The sequence below is a fragment of the Scomber scombrus genome, chromosome 11 (genome assembly GCF_963691925.1).
Source record: "Scomber scombrus chromosome 11, fScoSco1.1, whole genome shotgun sequence".
NCBI classification, from domain to species: Eukaryota; Metazoa; Chordata; class Actinopteri; order Scombriformes; family Scombridae; genus Scomber; species Scomber scombrus.
Genome location: NC_084980.1, coordinates 20,273,288 through 20,295,163, shown reverse-complemented (window position 1 = coordinate 20,295,163; position 21,876 = coordinate 20,273,288). Strand labels below are relative to the sequence as shown.

The 21,876-nt window shown below is 39.3% G+C and overlaps 1 protein-coding gene across 1 annotated transcript; it reads left to right on the top strand.

The window, feature by feature from the left end:
• The first annotated feature begins 2,806 nt into the window (after positions 1 to 2,806).
• On the top strand, positions 2,807 to 21,592 carry myom1a (myomesin 1a (skelemin)). Its single transcript, XM_062428228.1, has 39 exons — positions 2,807 to 2,826; positions 3,099 to 3,204; positions 3,237 to 3,385; positions 6,794 to 6,931; positions 7,074 to 7,260; positions 7,384 to 7,541; positions 7,771 to 7,863; positions 8,031 to 8,119; positions 8,423 to 8,467; positions 8,572 to 8,733; positions 8,849 to 9,010; positions 9,616 to 9,757; positions 10,245 to 10,444; positions 10,530 to 10,586; positions 10,700 to 10,824; positions 11,584 to 11,767; positions 11,944 to 12,118; positions 12,431 to 12,552; positions 13,571 to 13,767; positions 13,988 to 14,114; positions 14,536 to 14,720; positions 14,817 to 14,931; positions 15,110 to 15,266; positions 15,419 to 15,525; positions 15,922 to 15,966; positions 16,179 to 16,315; positions 16,444 to 16,588; positions 16,923 to 16,982; positions 17,067 to 17,134; positions 17,219 to 17,344; positions 17,951 to 18,031; positions 18,302 to 18,389; positions 18,513 to 18,551; positions 18,695 to 18,800; positions 19,089 to 19,252; positions 19,383 to 19,419; positions 19,679 to 19,701; positions 20,155 to 20,210; positions 20,394 to 21,592. Exons 1-39 carry the CDS (start codon positions 2,807 to 2,809, stop codon positions 20,658 to 20,660), a joined length of 4,644 nt encoding a protein of 1,547 aa, XP_062284212.1. The 3' UTR covers positions 20,661 to 21,592.
• Positions 21,593 to 21,876: the final 284 nt, after the last annotated feature.

The following is a 21,876-nucleotide window of genomic DNA, read 5'->3' as shown; positions in this document are numbered from 1 at the left end:
CATATTAGGTTTTGTTTTTACTGCACTTATATTTAGGCCCTCCAATAGTGCAGTGCTGACAAAAAACTGACCCATGGTTGAACCTAATTGCTTATCCCTGCTGTTAATAATGTGTGGTTGCATATTGCTGACTGTGCGGCTTTGCCAGTTGAGCAGAAGTGGCGATTTGACAGCAATAATCATCAGTCTTCAGTGGGTAGAGGAGGTTAAACCAATTAAAGCAGTGATATGTTCAGATTCTGCTGCTGCAAAATGAAGTCTAAATTCAGGACAAACAGATCAAGAGGCTTTTTAAAAGAAGTTTATATTATCTTATTAAAGCGACAAAAACTAAGAATACACAAGGAAAATGTGGTTGCAGATAAACTTGCTAAAAGTGCATTAAAACAAAAATGTTAATGATACTTTGTTTTGGGAGATCAGAAGCAAAATCACTAATTCACCACGGAATAATGACTACTTGGGAAATCTAGAATAACAACCCTAATGGTAAAGATTATTTCAAAGTTCAAAAGTCTGTCAGAATGAGAAGTAATAGAGGTAAATGTAGGAAAGATGTGTTTTTTTCCAGGTTAAGATTATGACTCAATGCTATTTATATTTATTTATACTAGGGCCTGACTGATACTGGATTTTTAGGGCTGATGCCAATACCGATATTAGGGAGTCAAAAAAATATCAATATATCGGCTGATAATCTTTTATATACAAAATATATACATTTCACAAACACTCTTTTTTGCAATGATCCCTCAAATATGGTTATCAAACTTTTGTGACAAAGAAATTAAATGGAGGCCTGATGTTTCACAGTTTAACAATAAACTTTAATGTATAAATATAAATAAAAAATAAGTATAAATAAAAACGCATAGCACAAAAAACATGTATTATATTAAATGTGAATTAAGAAAAAGTAACAAATATACATAAAATGCTGCCTTTCTAACTTAAAACTTAAAAAAAATATATATTGGCACATACCAGACAACATGCCAATACCAATATCTGTGATAGGCTAATATCAGCCGATAATATCGAGTGACCTATATATCGGTCGGGCTCTACTTTATACACCATGAAAAAGAGGGGGTCAGAAAAATGTGAGACTTGTAACTGCAAAGAAACTGTTGAACGTGTGCTGATAGGTTGTAGGAAGAGAAGGACTGAAGGGCAGGGTGGTAGAAATGGGAGGGGACTAGAGCATGAGAAGTCTGTCAGACAGAGGGGACAAACAATTATAGGTTCAAAGGGCTTTAGTTAAATACTTAAATGAAACAGCTTCAATATCCAGAATATAACTTCTATATATGGTCACAATGTTACACACTCCAGTGCAGCTTCAGAAAACAGTTTATTAACATGTTAACTTGCTCAACAGGTAGCAACTTCAGCACTACTAAGTACTTCAGCTCTTTTCTGCTATTTCATGTAAACTACACACCAGAAACGCCCACATTTCCCACCTTAATCCAGTATATAGCCAAGGGCCAGGCTGAGGAGAGGCTCCTCGGCTCGTCTGGCCCTTCTCATGGTCTCATGGTCTAAATTTAAAGCTGCCCCAGCCTTAAAAGGTCCTGACGGTGTCTTGTGCATTCTGCCGAGTGGCAGCATTATTTTTGTTCTGTGGACTGCCTTCCTGTCCACTGCCCCTCACCCTGCTGCTTTGCCTGGATCTGGACTTGCTTTAGCTACTTTTGGAATAACACACCCTTTCTCTTATTTTTGAACTATTGGTGGATTCTTGGTGGTGGTGAGTGCTGTATATTATTTCTTTATTAAAAAGTCTAATAAGGAATTATTTGGCTACTCTACTTCATGTCATTAATCAATAAGGTCTGAAGCCCGCTTTTAAGTGCCTAATATATTTATTTGTATGTTTAACTAAGGTGTTTATGTTCACCTGTTTTATGTCTCATATACTAACAAGGTTTTGTTCATTTTTAGCTGTGTCCTTGTAAATAAAAGTGCATGTGTCATTGTAGTGAAATGGCATTTTAAATTAAGAACTCATCTATTCAATTAATATCTAACGCACATCAAAGCAAAAGGTTTTTATGTCTCAGGTCTTTTTTCATGCACTCAATGCCCTCACAACTTATAGTTCAGTTTATAGTTTATAGCTCCACAGAAATAAAGAGGCATGTACACTGCCTGCAGTTGGTGTTGCTAAAGGACACAACCACCAGGGAAAAACTTTAACTTTGATTACCAAAACATAAATAAACTTCCGTTCATATAACATCACAATGATCTGTGGTTCTATGGTGATGGGCCTGTGCCCAGTGGGAGCTTTTCATGTTTAATTCAAGCAGTATCTACAAGAAGTGAAACAATTTGTCAATTAGTTGATTTGCGGATCCAAATGAACTATTTTGACAATTGTTTGTGGTTGTTGAATCAAAAATGCCAAAAAGATTCACAAATTTTAGCTTCTTAAATTTGAATTTTCTAGAATAAAGAACTAAAATCCTTTGGGATTTGGACTGTTTGGAGAAAACAAGCAACTTATTATGTCAGTTTTTGATTTGGGAAATTAGAGATTGCCATTTTTCACTTTTTTCTACATAAACCAAATGATTAATCAATTTATAAAGAAAATAATGAAGTGAATAAATCAAATGAATTAATCAAGATATATTATAATTTGTCAGAGTGTAATATGTATGTTATTGATCAAAGTCCTTAAAATTGCCAAACACAACACCTCCACTTTGTCATTTTACACCACATTTTGCTTTCAAGTTAATCACAAAACCGTTATGAGGCGACTGTCATCTGCTGTCTTTGGAGCCACAAATTCAAGATGTCGAGCGTTGACAACGTGTTGACACATCGATGCTGCCACTGTCTGCTTACCTGCTGCTTCTTCATCTAATGCAGTAGAAGTAGAGCTTAACAAGAGCTAATGTTTTTTTGCTCACACAGAGCAAAAAAACATAATCATAATCCCACGCTTAAACTAACCCCGAGTTCAGAAATCAATTTAGAATAACAACAATAAAATTGATTCACAGAGCTGGTAAAGTAAAGACATTTTGACATTATAAGTTGGCGGAGTAGCCCTCAAGATGTCAGGATCTTTACAACTGTCGCAGAAGCAGCAGCGACATCACCTTCTCCATCAACATCAGGAGCAACATCTCCATCAACATCAAGAGCTCCATCAACATCAGGAGCATCATCAACATCACCATCAACATCGTGAGCATCATCACGTTCAACATCAACATCAGGAGCACCACCACCGTCAACATCAGGAGCACCACCACCGTCAACATCAGGAGCATCACCAGAGGCAGCATCATGAGAGCAGCCATTACCTGAGCTCCAAGTCAGCTGTTAGCCAGCAGTCGTTCTCGACTGTCAAGTCCACCAGCCATCGGTAAGAGGACGGGAGTGAAGCAGGCGTAGTGTCCAAAACATTTCTTATAGCTGGTTGCTATTTGAGAACAGTAAAATAATAATTAGTTGCTCTTAATGTAATTTGCCATTTCCACTTTCAAGCAGACCTCTTTCAAATCCAAGAAGGGTTGAATCAAGGGCATCTGGACTTGAATGTAGATACTAGAAAATGCTTCTACAGTTCTGAAGAAGTCCCTCCTTGGATTCAACCCTCCTTGGATAACCATGACCTGAATGAGACCTGAGAGTCTTCACAGACACCTCTTTCAAATATTCAATACTGGAATAGATACATTTGCCCTGGTCTGGAGTGGAGAGGAAGAGCATGGAGCTCAAAGTGTGTTTTAATGAGGAGAAGTTTCTGTCTGTGTCAGTCTTCAGCTACCCATAGCAGTTCATCTCTAATAATTTCAGGGGGTTGTCCCTTTACAAGAACACATCAAATTATTCTTGAGGCTTTTGCAAAACAAAAGTCAAGTCCTTAGTTTTCATACTCAAATCCTTCAGATCTCTCAATTCTGACGAGTACCAGCATTTGAATGTTTGCTTTTCAAAGCTATGTGTTTATGATTTTTTACAAAGCTGAAAGAAAGGGAAAGTTCTTTGAATACATAGGCCTTCAAGCTGTGAGACTCTGCAAGGCCTGCCTGACAGAAAGTTTTTTATTGCCATTACCAGGTCAAAACTTGACATCTGAGTGTTGCTTTCAAATGTCGAGTCAAGTCAGGTTTTTAGGGAATCGAGTTTTAAGTAAGTCACACCTTAAAGCAGTCGAGTCTAACTCATGCCCGACATCTTATTTTATTACTTAAATCTGGGTCTAGTCCCAGATTCAAGTCGACATCTGTGAGCTGTTGTAAAGTTTGTAACTATCAGCCTCTACTTAGCTAGCTCTACTTAGCTGTAGTAATGTACTCTGAAGCAACTTCGCATTTAGCAATGAGGACATTATAATACAGTAATGCAATACCTAATGAATACAATAATACAAAGAAAATGACAATATAAAAGAGCTGACACAAATAGTCAATTATTTCGTTCACTGATCGACAGATCTATGATTTAAACAGAATTTCCCTGTGTTTCGGACAAAAAAAACCCAACAATTTGAAGACACCTGACTTGCTTTTCGAATTGTGGAAAATGTTTATGTGCATTTTTGTTTTGTTTTGGGGTATTTTGTTTGTTTGGTTTCTTTTTCTTTTGTTCTGTTTTGGGTTTGTTTGGGGGGTTTTTGTTACCATTTTTTTTTGCTTTTCTACAGACCAAATATAAGCCTTGATATAAAATATGAAGCACAAATTACCTTATCCTTTTCAGCCTTAAATTTATACCAAAAGTTTGCTCGTCAACATTTCTTTCAAATCTATGCTGTTTTTCCTTTATTTTCACTTGTATGTCAAATAATGTGTCAAAGCTTGATCAAAGTATGTTCAAAGTTTAGTATAAGTGCTGTGTGAAATGGATACTGTCTATCAAATCAATTCTAAAAATCAATTCCTGCCAAGTGCAGCAGATTAGATTTGTATATGTAATATGGTCAGAGTTCCTTTGTCCTTCAAGCTGCAGAGCTCAGTGTACATGTTGGAACCACATACTCTTTCTTAACGGGGTCAGGGAAGGAATTTCAGCTGTAGTGAATGGCTGCCAGATGTATTTGTGGACCATAGAGCTATTTCTGTAGGCGGGATCTGAGACGTTGCCATTAGGGCAACTGTAAAGACACTTTATGGAAGTCATGACGTTGTATACAGTTGTGCACTGGCCTTCACCAAAGTTTAATAATTAATGATCTAGATTCAGTATTTACAGTTACTTGTAATGTTGATTAGTCAGTTTCTATTCTTATTTCTTGTGGTGGATACACTGCATAAAAAGTTTCCAGTTGGTACTTTTTTTTATTATAATATTAAGACTGACACAAACTATACGAAATTCATTCATTTTATCAGCACTAAAACTTTTTTATACCCATGACTTCCTAATGCTGTGAACAAAAAAACTTCCTTTCAACACACCTTGTGCGTCAGCAGTAGAAATAACTTCTTGACACTGCAGAAATCTTTTGTGAGTCTCCATCTGTCAGTCTCAGCTGCGCATTCAGCCCCTTCGACTTGATCCTGCATCGCCAGCATGGAACAGAGTTTATCAAAGCCATGATTTGCTGCTACTCCTTTAGGCCAAATAGAAAGACTAGGGCTGGCTTGGCAGAGATTTAGAGTGAAAGCAAGGCTTTAAACTGAACCTTTCCACCCTGCTGCACATCCACCAGTTCCAGATCCATTTATAAACCAAGCTGACAATAGGGAGACCTCAGAGGCTGATATTGGAGTTTAATATGGGTCAGGATCCTAGGTGGTGGACAGAAATAAATCTTCCATCTCTGAGTAACTGGACAGTTGCATATTCTGGATATGTCTTTATATAACCAGCACAATTATTTAAAGTTTTATGAATGCAGAGAGGCCTTGCAGTGTATGTTGACTATTTTTGTCATTATTATTAGATCGCACCATTGTTACATATTCTCTATTCCATTTTTGTCAGTACAAATACGCAAGGTAAGGTACATGTATTTTCTTGACTATAGGTCCATTTTAAAGTACATGTTGGTAGTCTAATTATTTAGAACTCAGTAAATTATACAGTTATTAATTAATTAGTACAAGAATTCAGGATTGTGTAGAACTTGTTTTATCTGTTCAGAGTGCCGGGATTTATTCCATTAATATGATTGAAAAGTGTTACCATTAGTTACAGGAAGGTATGTGCAATTAAAGCATATCCTGACTGCTAACAAATAAAATAACCAAAGCTTACAACTTCCCTAAACCATCTTATTGAAGAAGTCAATCATCAAAACCAGTTTTCTCCTTTAAATAGTCTGAGTCATTTTCTAAAACAGCTGGGCAGTGTAGTTTTTGGCAAATGTCACTCAAACCAGAGTAAATAGTGCATTTGTTAGGGTCTAATTTTAGCTGTGGATGAATACAAATGTTCTGCTGTAGTGAGTATTTACAGCAGTAAGATGCATGTGGGATCAATTCAAAATAAATGACAGTACACATTTTCATTGTAACGAGGGAACATGTCACCAAGTGCAATAGTATGTCTCACTTATGTGGTTTTAATAGTTTTTGGCCAAAAATAGAAGTCTATTGCACTGTTTTGGTTTTGGTCTATTTATGGGATTAGTTGACACTAAGAAAAATATAAAATAAAAAAAAACCATCACCAGCCTTATCCTAAATTTGGACTGCGGATAATATACTTATCCACAGTGTGGTTTTAAGGTACTATCGTCTAAACCATAAAATGCACATAGTAATATCATTTGATGTCTTCGTTTGTAGTTCAAGTAATGTGACTGTTGTTTCTTCTTTCTAAGCGTGAAGACCTCTGTGAAGACAGAGAAGGGGCAGGAGGTTAAACTGAGCCCACTACCCAAGAGAGCTAGACGCCCCTACCTGGCGATGGATACGGACAAAGAAGTTATCGGCTATGTTATCCCTGTATTTAGAGCCAAGTAAGTGGCCAAGTAATTGATTGATAATCGTTGATGTAAAAAAAATCAATACCATTAATGCTGAACATTGATGATGTATATTTGTTATGATGGCACTGAAAAAGGTGCTACTCTCACACCTTGGTGGTTTGTTGTATTGTAGTCATGAGGAGGTTCGGGGCCTGATGGAGGCCCAGGAGGAGCATTCGACAGAGGAGGGTATTAACTATGTGGCCATGAGGAACCTGTTTGTCAGGGAGGCCAGGGAGACCGTTGATGTTAAAGTGGAGAAGAAAACCAGGACTATGCATGTCCGTGAATCTGCTGAACTCTTGGAACTGGGCAAGACGGTAAATCCTTTTCATTCCTTTGTAGATTTACAATGACAAAGTCATATTCAGAAATTTCTCACATGAAGCCTACATTTACTCATGTGCTCAATATCACAATCTGGCTTCACTCTCTTGATACAGATGGATGAGTGGATCGAGTTCCGTAAGAAAATGAACCCAGACAGCCTGACACACCTTCCAGAGTTTATCGTCAAGCCCCGCGGACAGACTGCCTGGGAGGGCAGATCTGTCAAACTGCACTGCACTGTGGCCGGATGGCCCAAACCCAGGATTGCCTGGTAAGTTATGTTCCAATTGCATTGGTCCCCACCTTCATTGAGTCATATGAAAAAAGAGGCAGATGAGAGCAATAATTTGTATGTGTCATAAACAAGTTTATGTCCAAAGCTCTCGTCATCAGCCTGGTGTCTTTTCCACAGATGCGAAATGAACATACAAACACTCTCCTGCGATTACAGACTCTCAAGACAATGGTAAAAATAAACCAGCTGTTCTAATGTCTTAAAGGTATAAAAACAACGTGCTGATTGATGCCAAGGCCCGCCCTGAGAAGTACATAGCTGAGAGCAGTTACAACATGCACTCCCTGGAGATCAAGAAGTAGGTAATCATTAAGCTCACACTGCATGGCCTCATTAGAATTAATAAAATGCACCCAAAATATACGCAACTCGTATGTTTTGGGATGAAAATACTCTACAGAGTGCTAAATGCTAATGCAAATGACATACTGGTAATTTATCATGTGGTCTGGTGTTACTTTTTAGCTGTGATTTCTTGGACACTGCTCAGTATCACGTCTCTGCCCTCAATGTGAAAGGAGAAGTGTCTTCTCTGGCTACTGTTGTTATCAAAAGTAAGTAACTACTTACTGTGCTGATTACTGTTCCCTCTTTCTCCTGCAGCTGCTCCTGTCTCTTTTGTTTAGCAGTAACAGAGGTTTCAAATGTCACCATTGTAAGCTAAGCATGGCAAAGTTGTGTCTAATAGTCTGTTTTTCAGGAGTTAATTGGCTTTAAGCTGCAGGAAAGTCCTAAAGCTTATACTCAAGTGTAAAAGTTGTTTTTTTACACCTATGTATATCATGTTTTACTCTTGTCAAATGTGTATCAGAGAACCTTACAACAAGGTTGCTTACTGATATATTTCTCTGTTTCAGGGTTCGGGGAGGGTAAGGAGGCAGGCCCGCTTGATGTTAAGCCACGTAAGTCACTTCAAAGAATTGTATTTAATTCTTTTTTAATTCTTAATCTTTTATTAACATTTCTTTATTGTGTTTAATTTTCTATTTTTCCTCCATCTCCACAGATGGTTTCTGCGCTGAGCATGGTGTTACCTTTAAGACCACCATCATTGACAAATTTGAAGTGGCCTTTGGTCATGAGGGTCAGACACTGAGCCTGGGCTGCACAGTCATTGTGTATCCCACTGTGAAGAAATACCAACCTGATGTTGTGTGGTACAGAGACTGTAAGTAAGAAAATAGTGCATTATTTTTTCTTCATAACTGTTTATTTCCTTCATTTGTAATAATGTACTATACGTAGCATATCACACCTCTTTTGTTTTTGACATCTCCTATCAGCTGTGCCCTTGAAGCCCTCTAAATGGGTACACACCCACTGGTCTGGGGAATGTGCTACACTCACCCTCATCCACCTCAACAAGGAAGATGAGGGCATGTACACTCTGCGCGTCAACACCAAGTCTGGCTTTGACACCTACTCTGCCTATGTGTTTGTCAAAGGTAAACTGCCTGATAAATATTGTAACTGTGGATGTTTATGTTATTGCATCAATTGGGACTTTTCACTTTTGTATGGTATTGAAAGTTTCAGTTGGGATATTTAAAGCAAGCTTCATGTCTGTGCTGAATTTTATGGTTGTGATTACCACTGTTGTCAATGTGAAACAACTTAAAAGTGGCTTTACTTTGTTGTGTACAGAGTAAAGCAACATATTAACAATCACGACACTCACAGTTGAAGTAGAGAACCACTCAAAACTGCCATGTCTCTAAGTGACAACGCTCTCTCTGCTTTGGGGTGTTGGGTTTCCACTGTGGCATGTTGATTCTATATCTGTCTCCACGTCAGAAATGAAACCACAGAGTGTTCTCTGTTTGAGCTAAAAATCCACAGGTTTATACACACAAAGGGATCTTCATGAGAATTTCCTTCAACGTTAACATTATATAACCAAACTAATATCTATCATAGAAATGGCATAAGTAGACCTGAAAAAAGAAACTGAGTACGTAATTGAGACCAGACTGATTTAGAAACAGCACTACTCACAAGTGTGTGTATATGTGTCCCTTAATATGTGTGTGTGTGTGTGTTCCTATGCCAGATACCGAGGTGGAAGTGGAGGGGGTTCCCGTGGCCCCCCTGGATGTTCACTGTCATGATGCCAACAAGGACTATGTGGTGGTAACCTGGAAGCAACCAGCGGTGGAGGGCAGCAGTCACATCCTGGGATACTACATTGATAGGTTGGGCAGCTCATTAATTTGTGGTTTTACAATATTTTCTCCACCTATTATGTATATTTGTTTGCTGGTGAAATTTTGAATAACTTTCATCCACCTGTTAGGAGGATGAAAGTTAGGATATGGTGAGATTTTGTATACAGGATATGTAGTGAAACTTGAGATGTGAAACTAGCCCTATTTCACCTTAGATTCACACTGAACTGTCATTGTGACAGATAAATATAATCTCCCAGATAAATAAAACACATACGCCTGCATACCCATTATAGCTCAGATCATTCTGTTACTGTATGTGGGCAGCTAGTATGAATGATGAACAGTTAACTTCAACATCAACTGCACATCAATTAGGGCTCAGTGTGAGTCAGAGGTAACTTAAAATTAACTTATAAGATGACTGTTTAGCAGTGTAAAGAGTTCTTCATGATAACTAAATTGCAACGCTGCTTGTTGTGTTCACAAATCAGATTGATATGTTTTTTGGCAGGTGTGAGGTAGGCACCCACCACTGGGCCCAGTGCAATGACACTCCAGTCAAGTACGCCCGCTTCCCTGTCACAGGACTGGTGGAGGGCCGTTCTTACATCTTCAGGGTGACAGCCTTGAACAAATCAGGAGTCAGCCGTCCATCTCGTGTCTCAGAGCCAGTGGTGGCCATGGACCCCTCTGACAGAGCCCGCCTCCATGGTGAGAGACACATCAGAGTTATGCCTACAAGCTGCAAAAAAGCTAACAACAACACTTCATTTGATTTATTTTTCCCCCCCAACAGCTGGTCCCTCAGCCCCGTGGACTGGGGTGATCAAGTTCACAGAGGAGGATCCCACTGGTATGACAACTTTAAACTAATTTTACATTTTTTAATGTAAACCCAACGTAACAGTCTTTATATGGTTATGATGACTTCAACCAAATAATGTGAACTACCCCTTGCCTCCTCAGTGGGCGTGGTCCCTGGAGAACCCAATGATGTTGTGGTTACCGAGGCAACTAAGAGCTACGTGGTGCTCGCCTGGAAGCCTCCAATCCAGAGGGGTCATGAGGGAGTCATGTATTACATTGAAAAGGTGAGGAGAAGTGGATAACTGTGTTTGTAATATGTTTTGAAGTAACATTATTTTGCAATCTGAAAATGCATTAGTTTGGATTTTGTTTCTCTTTATATAAAGTGGATTTATATGTTCTGATTGGCTAAGCTGCATCTGAGCCCACTGTTAAATTACTAATGAACCACACATGCAACTGCATAAGAGCTAATTTATTTATGAACACGATATTTCCAGAGAGAATAATAATATCTACAGTGACCATTGTTAACAATAAAACAATCTAGAGCACTGGTGTTATTTCGTTGGTAATACAATAGAACATTGGTATCTAACTATCCTGCTGAAAATGATTAGGTATTAAACTACTCATTACTCAGTCATCACTAATAATATCCCCTAAGACAACAGGCACCCCACAGACAAATCTAAGGGGGTCTCAATTTTTTTTTTTTCTATCTGGATAGGAAAGCAGAAAATACATATGTAGGCTGTTCCAAATTATGTTGATATTTTAGACTTTCATCTAATTTTTGCTTTTTGTTATGTGAATTGCTGGATGACTTTTATTTCACATGAAAGAAGTACAAAAAATGGTTGATATGTCACAACTGCTGCAGACAGTTAAAGTAGACATTGCATGTGGAGATATGAGCACCCTCATACATAACCATTATATACAGTGGATTGTCTTAAATTCCAGTTGTCAGATTTCACCAATTATTGTCATGTTTTTCTTCTTTCTCTCTGACATTTTTTCTGACTCTCTCTCCACCCCAGCGTATTTCAGGGACAGATATCTGGCAGAGAGTGAATACCGGCATGCCAGTCAAGTCTCCTCGCTTTGCCCTGTTTGACCTGGCAGAGAATAAATCCTACAGCTTCCGTGTGCGCTGCTGCAACTCCGCTGGTGTGGGTGAGTCCTCTGTAGCCACAGAGGAGATCACTGTTGGCGATAAACTCGGTGAGCTGGAAAGACTTGCATATCTATCAGTGCTGGTGTTATATTTTTTTCAGGACCTTCTTGTATATATGAACTGAAATCTATATCATAGGATGATTTGTTTGCTTTCCAGACTGCAGGCTCTTTTACACTATACTGTCTGATCCCAATCTCTTACACACCTTCTTTCTTTTCAGACCTGCCCTCAATACCAGGCAATCCAGTTGCCATCAGGAACACCAATACCACTGTGGTGGTCTCCTGGGGGGCATCTAAGGATGTAAAACGCCTGGTGGGCTACTATATTGAATGTAGTGTGGTGGGCACTGAAGTCTGGATGCCTTGCAACAACAAACCTGTCAAGCAGACCAGGTAGTTAATTTAGCAGTTGCTGTAAAGTCGTTTCTGGGTCTATGAATTCACATGACATATACATGGTTTAAAAATATAATTGATTGCTTAAAGGACCAGTGTGTAGATTTTAGTGGCATCGAGCAGTGAGGATGCAGATTGCATTGTGAAGGAAAAGGTGTAAGCCTCCAAGTAACCTTCGTAAAACTACATTCTGATGGCTGTCATTTATTTTCACAGTTGCGTAAAAGTTTCTAACTCTTACTTCTGCTGTTGAAATTGAGTGCAATAATAACATCAGATTCTTGACCTCTCGTTTTTGAATGTGCTCAGGTTTGTGTGTCATGGCCTGACCACTGGGGAAAACTACGTGTTCAGGGTGAAGGCCGTTAATGCTGCTGGATACAGCCACAGCTCCGCCGATTCTGATGCTGTGGTTGTACAGGCTGCCATCTGTGAGTGTCCTCACATCTCATCTCCATTAGTTCAGTTTGCCTGTAGCATTCAAGCCATTCTCTGTCCCTCTGCTCCATCCTCCCAGCCATTTTTAAACATTTTTTTCATTCATGTAAACTTTAAATTCATTAGACACATTCATACACATGACCTGCTGCAGCTATCTGCTCTTTGCAACTGAGCAGTTAGCTTCTCTTAACTCATCGTTGTTCATGAACCTTGTTCATCATGCCAGTTTTTCACTTTAATAATCAATTTTTCTGTATCTGGTCAGTTAGATTCTGTTCAGATACAGTTTGCTTCTTATATACCATCTCTTGCACCTAACAGTTCTTGCATTTCTTTAATTTAATGAATTCAAGTAGCATATAACATGTTTGTGGCTCCTAATTTATTAGCATGTGCCTGCCTGTCCTACTCATCACTGATATTTGTCTCAGGACCTGTTTTGCCAGTGCCCATTCTTTCATTAATTAATGACAAGGTCAAATAACAAATTAGATGATCTTCTGCATTGCTTGTACTTTGTGTATTGATTTCTGTATAATTGTTTTTTTTGCTCGCTTTCTGTCTTGATATTTGATAACTCCTCAGGGGTGACTCTTGGTGCATGGCCAAGGTGAAAGCTTAAACATTGTCTTCTTAAAGAGCATGAATCTAATGAGAATCTCGTCTGGCTTCGGAGATTTTCTTTAGCGTGAAAGTTATCCAGCTTCTGGCCTCGAGTGTAAGTACTTCGTCCATTACAATGTCTCTAAAAAAAGTGTGTTGCTTCTGTGCCCAAAGCATGCAGCTTGTTTAACTGTAGTACTCGTCGTGAGATCTTAACACTAATGACAACTAAGATCCTTGCAATATTTGTTATTTGTGATGATAATGTTTGTTAATCATTTGTATGAGATGACTTACGAGATTCAATGTGTATTCCTACATCTGAATATCTGAAAATGATCCTCTTTAAAAAAAAACAACATTTATTCTTCTACAGTAAATACTGACCATCCACTCTGTTTCCAGCCATCACTGGAAAGCCCACCAAAGTGGTCCAGCTGGAAGCTCTCAAGGATTACATGGTGTTGAGCTGGTCCGCACCTGCTGATAACGGAGGAGCTGATATCAGGGGATACTTTGTGGACTATAGGACCGTGAAGGGAGGCGTTGTTGGGCAATGGCACGAAATGAACCACCAGGCAGTGACTACAAACTCCTATAAAGTAAATTATCTTATTTCAGTCACGATGCCCAGTGTCATTATTGATTGCAATTTGTTAAGCTGGCAGGCAGTTTGACTCTACTGTCATGTCGTGTACAAATGATGAAGCACAAATGAGACTATGTATGTGGTAATTATAATTCATTACACTGCTGCCCAGGGTTACATCATTTCATATTTTTTTAATCATTTCTAATTATCTGCATTTTGTTTCTACTTAGGCTGAGAACCTGAAGGAGAACGTGTTCTACCAGTTCCAGGTGCGTGCTATGAACATGGCAGGTGTGAGCGAAGCCTCTCTGGCCAGTGCAGCTATGGAGTGCAAGGAGTGGACCCTTACTGTGCCAGGTATAGTATAAGAGACAACTTTAAAGTGACAAAACGCTCAACAAACTCATGCCAAATCAAGTCACAACTTTTAGGTGTTTTATCACATGAGTCTCAGAATATGGGTTGAGGAGACAATTAGATGACAAACGAAATGAAAAAAAAACAAAAACAACTATTAGCTGTCATAAAAACAAGCCCTTTTAGAGCAGATTCATTGCTCCTCCTGGTCATAGGTTTTCAAACTTTATGTCACTCCCATATATCCATACTCCATGTAACCAAAAGATATTCCCTAATCACAGTGTTTTTATTGGTGCAGAATGCTGCAAGTTGCACCTAAATCTCCTATAGGCGTACAATTGAGTTGACATCTAATGATTGTTAGATTCAAATCTTATGATTTACATGATTCCCCCCCCCCCCCTGTTTCTGCTTCAAGATGCTCCTGTTAGTGTTCATGCGCTGGAGGTACGTGACTCCTCTGTCGTGCTGCTGTGGGAGCCACCTGCATTTGATGGCCGCACTCCTATCAATGGCTACTATGTGGACATCAAGGAGGCCTCTGCTGGAGAGGGGTCCTGGAAGGCTGTCCATGAGAAGGCCGTCAAGACGAAATACTTGAAAGTGAGGAAGATGATAGGTTGTTTTATGTATCTTTTTAAATGAAGCTGAGATCTACTGATGATAAAATTACCTCTGATTTCTCCTGTGCCAACTCAGGTGACCGGGCTGAAGGCTGGTAAATCCTACGTCTTCCATGTGCGTGCTCAAAATCTTGCTGGAGTTGGAAATCCCTCAGCAACCTTAGGTCCAGTCGTGGCCCATACTCACCCTGGTGAGTGTTATTGTTATGTAACCCAAATATTCAGACGCATGAGGTTCCTACGTAGGTCTGGAAAGTAGATAAAATAACTATTTATGGCACACAAATTCACTTTTTGTATTCCTCACATTATATCTACTGATATCACCATTTACTGGTAAAAGTCACATATTTACTCTTTCTTCCTTAGGCACCAAGGATATTTACGTGGATGTTGATGATGATGGTGTGATCTCTATGATATTCGAGTGCTCTGAGATGAGTGAGGGATCTGAGTTTGTTTGGTCCAAGAATTACAAGGCTATCACAGACAGCTCTCGCCTTACTATTGTCACCGAACATGGCAAGTAAGTATCCAATGCACGCCCACATTGTCATGCACCTTCCAGGGGATAGAACTGATTTATCTCTACTCCACTTCACATTGTTGAAACCCATCTTGCCCAAGTCCTTCCTCTTTTTCATTTACCCTGCTGTCCTCATGTGACCTTATCTCCAGGTCCAGAGCTATCTTCAACAATCCTTCCCTGGAGGATCTGGGCATCTTCTCCTGTGTTGTCACCAACACTGACGGCATCTCCTCCAGCTACACACTCACTGAGGAGGGTGAGTCAGCCCAAAGTCTTGAGTGTCTGAAACTCGATTCACTTGTTATTTGTTCGGGTGACATCAGTGCTAAAGTTGTAAGGAGGGCCTGAAGGGCAGTGTATACCCCTGTCTGTTTTCCTGTTAGAACAACAACAACAAGTTGACCTTATACATGTTGTCTTGAAGCTTGTCTCAAATAATGTTGTGCTGTATGTTTGTCAGACTTGCTGTAACATTCAAGGTTGTATTTGACACGTGTCTTGACAGACTTGTGACAGCACTGATGTTACTTCTTTTAAAATACTGTCGAACAAGAGAAAAGGAAAACAAGTGGTAGGCTAAGTGACGCTGAGAGGTATGCGAAGGTTGTGACATTCACACATTTTGTTGCCACTGTCATTTGTTATTTGACAGGTCTCCTGCGTCTTCTGGACATCAGCCATGAGCACAAGTTCCCTGGTAAATACTCCACCAAGCCACACTGATTGCTGATACCACATTTTCTTTTTTTTCTTTTTATCATTATCATTTTACACAACAAACAGTATAACTACAGGTATGTCTTGGATATTGTACTTACCAAGCCTGTTACCTTATTCACCAGGTGCATAGCTATATAGAATAATATATATTGATACTATAAAGGCTTTAAAAAATGTGGTTCTCTCCAGTTATTCCCTTTAAGCAAGAAATGTCCATGGAATTGCTTGAGAAGGGTCGCGTGCGATTTTGGACTCAGCTGGAAAAATGGACCTCAGACTGCCAAGTGGAGTATGTCTTTAACGATGTCATTGTTACCGAGGGAAAGGTAGGAATCACACTCTTATCTAATTTTTCTCTTTGTCATGTTGTTCCATGTGTCTTATTTTGTATAATCTTCCATAAACTACTTGTAGACTTACAATTGACATATGCTGTATGTCTTTTTGCTTCCAGAAATACCAAATGCACTTCGACAAGTCCACTGGCATTATTGAAATGTACACGGAATCTCTTGAGGTCACAGATGAGGGAACTTTCACCTTTAACCTGGTGGATGGCAAAGCTAAGGGCACAACCAGTTTGGTGCTCATTGGAGAAGGTACACATGCACATTTTACTTCCATGTTGATGCTGTGTAAACAGATTTTTCAATATGTTCTTATTAAATATCGATAAAGAAGAGGGGCCCTGCAGATTATTTGGAACACATGAAAATGCTCACTCTGCTGGGTACATTGCATTTGCTGCAGTTAAAGTATATGACCATTGAGGGGCAGCAGAAGACAACCTTTCATCACTCTTACACTTTCATGTTTCATGGAACTAACTTTCTGGTGCATTGCCTCTGAGAATTTTTAGTTATGTAAAAGAAAAGACTTATGTTGTGAGGACTGAAAATCTTTTTTTTAACATTTCATGTTTTTGTTATCCAGAATTCAGGGAGCTTCAAAAGAAATCTGAATTTGAGAGAGCAGAATGGATCAGGAAACAAGGTAAGAGGTCTTTACTTTACTGATATTTGTATATATTTGTATGCTATTTGTTTCTGTAACATGTTTTTGCCTCTGTGTCCATAGGTCCTCACTTTGTTGAGTACCTTGGTTTCACCGTTACTCCAGAATGTGACGTGCTGTTGAAATGCAAGGTAAGAAAAATATATATTGCTGTTGATGTTTTTGTTAAAGATGCATCACAAATGATTTCCCACCTCTTCCTTTTCACTCCACAGATAGGAAATATCAAACCAGAGACTGCAATCACCTGGTTCAAGGATGACATTGAAATTGCAGAGGATGACGAGGATGCTGTGAAAATCGAGAATAAGGACGGTGTGCTGACCTTTAATATTGGAAAGGTCAGCCCATTAGACAGAGGCCATACTTTGTGGGGAGTCATGAGCTCATGAGCAAAGAGCTAAAAGCGATGCTTCCAATGCAGCTATTATAGACTATAGACTAGATGCTACGCTGCCAACCATCCTCTCTGACACACAGAATCATAAATTATGAAACAATTAGAAAAATATTCATGTTCTGGCGTCCTGCTGGAGTGCTGCTGGAGCCAGCACGTCAGCATGTCGTACTTGGGAATTTACATTTTTGTTCTTCTAATGTAGATTTTGTATTTGAACAACCAGACTTTTATGTCAGACTCTTCAGCATTTATACCCATATAGTGTAAATACAGTATATGGTTTATCTGTGTGATTCATTCATTCATTCATTCACATACAATTTAACTCCACTGGCTACCTTAAAATAAATTTAAAACTGGACAGCTCTCCTTTGATTATGTTTATCTGGTCTTTAAGTCAATGCCGGTGCCAGTGAAGTTGAAAATGTATAACATTACTTACAAAGAGAGGGTTGGTGTCATTGCATGAGCTCAGGAGAGGTGGCCTGTTCATCGCCACTCCTGTCACTTGCGTTTGCATTAACTGGCTTATCTGTCTAATTTACAGTGCATTATTAAGCAAGAGAAAAAAGAAAAAGAAGGAAAAAAGCCACCTGCCCACGACGTTCCCCCGATGCCACGACCCAAAGTCTGGACATAAACTTTGCTGCCATAAGTTGACGCCTATAATGTCTCCATGTGTCCTCATTGTCTTCCCTTTTACATGTTTTCCATTTAACGCCTGCTGCATCCCAGGCGGGAGAAAAGCTTACCTTTTCCGGTTTAGTTGGTCTCCGTCTGGCTGTTCTACTGTCTATTTTCTGTCCCAAGAATTACACTGTGTTTGTCTCTGTTTACGGTAGAAGGGGATACATTGTTTTCTCAAGGATACTCATGTAGCTTTTACTTGTATCCCTAGATCTGCAAGAAGGATGCGGGTATTTACAAGGTAACCCTAAAGGACGAGAGAGGCAAAGATAAGAGCACCTTCAGTCTGACAGATGAGGGTAAAGTCTTTCATTGATGTCACATTTTCACTGTTTGAAGTAGACGCTTGTGCTGTTAGTCTTGCAAAGCAAAATGTAAGATTAGTAATTATTACATTAATTGCTGTTGTCATTTTTCTCCAGGCTACCAGGCTGTGATGAATGAGCTGTTCAGAGTTATTGGTGAGTCATCAAACTTAACACAAGTGATAATGACGAACCACTCATACCATAGTCAAAGCATGAACTTTTGACAGCTAACGAATTAAATATTTTATGCAGTGTTGTATACCATTAAATAAATGCCTTCCTTTTTTTCCTCTTAGCCAACTCCTCCACTGAAGTTAAAGTTGTCAGTACTGAACACGGCATCATCCTCTACTCCATGGTCACATATTACACTGAGGAGCAGCGTGTTGGTTGGCTTCACAAGTATGTAAAATCAACCTTATTCATGGTACACACTTATGTGAACACAACTATTTTAGACTCAGATTTAATGTAGTCGTTACCAAATGCATGTGTATGAATTTGGCTACTTTAACCACAATTGTTTACTACAAAAGCTCCCCATTTGTCAGCCTAATTCTTTCAGTTGTGTACAGAGATCAGATGTCTTCCTTTTCGTAATAATACAGGGATAATTGTGCAGAATGTATGGTTACTGTATAAACACTTGCACACTTTGTGATCTTTTTGTTTTACCCCTCTGTTCATTAGAGATGCTAAGATGTCTGCCTCAGAGAGAGTTAAGTCTGGAGTCACAGGAGAGCAACTTTGGCTTAAGATCAATGAGCCCACTGAGAAGGACAAGGGCAAATACACCATGGACATCTTTGATGGCAAGGACGGTGTAAAGAGGGTCTTTGATCTGTCTGGCCAGGGTGAGGAACGGTTTTAAAGTTCAAACGAACATGATTTTTCAGATTGTTTCTCAAGACTCAGGTACCATTGACTTTGAACATTTTTGCTCTTATGGAAATGAGTAATAATTGCTGATTTGCTCTTTTGCAGCATGGGAAGAGGCATTTGAAGAATTCCAAAGGCTCAAGTAAGTAAACAAACCCATCTGACTTGATTTTCAAGTTGCGTAATTCTGTCTGAAAAGGATGTTTACACAAATACATAGTAACAGCATTCACACACTTAAAATAGACTCATCTGCACTTTGTGAGCCCTGTATAGACACTCCAAATACACTTCCTGGCATTGTATAGCTTTGCAAAAAAGAATAAAAAATGATGTGACCATTCTGCCTGTGATGCCATTTTAAGATGCTTCTGACAATGTCTGTTTCCTTCCTTCCGTAGGGCGGCAGCAATTGCAGAGAGAAGTAAGTGGTTATTTATTCTTTGTTTTCTCCCAAGAGACGAAGCTCTCTGAATGATGTAATATTTTTCTGGACATACCGGCTACCAGAGTTTTAGTAGAAGTTTGAAATTGGATTCAGAGGAATTGAAGATGCATGAATCTACTAGTCATCACTCATGGAAAATGTTTTTTCTGCAGTTGAATGTCTCCACTTGTGAAATATGGAAAGGAAATTCTCAGCCCGAACATTTTGGAAAATATAATTCATGCATGTGGTAGAGTTAAATCTATTGTAAAGTAATCTGTCATTCATTTCGGGTGTTGATCTAAAGTTATCAAATGTTTAAAAGTCAGAGTTATGTGAATGTTGAATGACTGCATTAAGTCTGTTTGTTGAGTCAAATACTCTTCAGGTTAAGTGGCTGACTGACGGGTGACATTTGCTTCTTGGCTCACTCTCATAATTCTCGTTTAGACCGCGCTCGTGTTGTTGGAGGCTTGCCAGATGTGGTTGCAATCCAGGAGGGCAAGGTAAATAAATTAGATATATACTCTGTTAATAAAGTGTGTTGACATCCTTGCCTCACCTTTCACTTTCTTTTTCTTGGCTCAATACTCGGGGCGCCTCTTTCCTCGGAAATCTAACAAGATTGTTTGGAATCCATTTTTTCATGAGAAACATCAACTCTGTCTCACCCTCCTTCTTCCTTTTAGTCCCTGAACCTGACTGGCAATGTCTGGGGCGAGCCCGTACCTGAGGTAAGCTGGATCAAGAATGAAAAGGAGCTGACATCTGACGACCACTACCATCTCAAGTTCGAGCACGGAAAGTTTGCCAGCATCACAATCGGCGCCGTCACCACAGCTGACTCTGGCAAATATGCTCTCCTGGTCAAGAACAAGTATGGCACAGAGGCCGGTGAGTTCACCGTCAGCGTTTACAACCCAGAAGAAGAGGAAAAGGTGGCGAAGAAAGACTAAAGAATGATGCAGTGTAATGAAATAAAGCACGAAAGATGAACGACTGGGCTATCTCCAAAGCATTTTACCCTGGCACATGCCGGTGCACCACAGCAGTCAAAATAAATGATGAATACAGCTGCTTCCTCCTGCGTCTTTCATGTGCTGGGCTAAAGAGCTTTGGGCATTGCTTGTCAAGAAAGCAAACAAAGAGGGTGATACAGGGAGGATAATTGTGTGCTTGTAGTTGCTCCACATGTCTTCTGTCACTTCTGGCCACTATCATTAGTTAATGTATAATCATGGGAGATGGTTGACCTGTCTTAATCTTTGTTATAAAAACAGGAATTAAATTGTGCAAAACACCACACTGTTTTCTTATATTACAGTATTTCATTTGGGTAACCTTTGACCTCCTAAACCAAGTCATGTCTGAGGTTTATGTACTGTAAAGAAATAAAGGGAAAAACTGGTGTCATGAATTTATTACCCAATATTTGCTTTGTTTTGTTAAACACTGCAGACATGCGTAGTGGAAATGTCTCTGAGTAGAGCTCTTGGTGTGTATTTAGAAACAAACTATTATGTTTAAACAATGCTGTGTTTACATACTGTCTGTTGATGTACTGTGGAGATAAAGCATGATGACGTGTAGAATAGTGTAGCAACATACACATCACCCGAAACTGGTTAATTCATGCCTTACAATTGTAGCTGCGGGCAAGGGGGTGCAGACATAATGATTCATCTAGAGGGCTTTCAATAACACTAGTCATATGATTGTCAGACACTGTCAGAAAAATGTGTTGAAAGTTTAGGGAACTGCTGTAGATAGGTAGGATAGATAAACAGGCCTGCAGCAAGTGGTTTGAGGCTGTATGTCTAATGAGTTAAACATAAGTCTGTTTTCTTTTCAAGGCACTCATTCTTGTAATAAAGGTGCACTTGCTTTAGAGAGGTTTCCATTTGTTTCAATATCATCTCCCATAGAGTGTGTATTCATCAGAGAGAGAGAGAAATACCTCCCTTGAAGTATCATTAGATTTGCAAAAAGCTCAAGGGGGGTTTCTGGATTAATGGTGGCCTATTAGGAAACAGCTATTCAAATGATAGCATCTGATTTCTGCGTTCTGTCATTGCTGGAGCTATTTATCACAAGTGCCCAATGTGAGTTCCTGGGCCCAAAAAGGCTCGTTAGGAAAGATCCTAGGGCTCCATGCTTCAGAAGGACTATTTT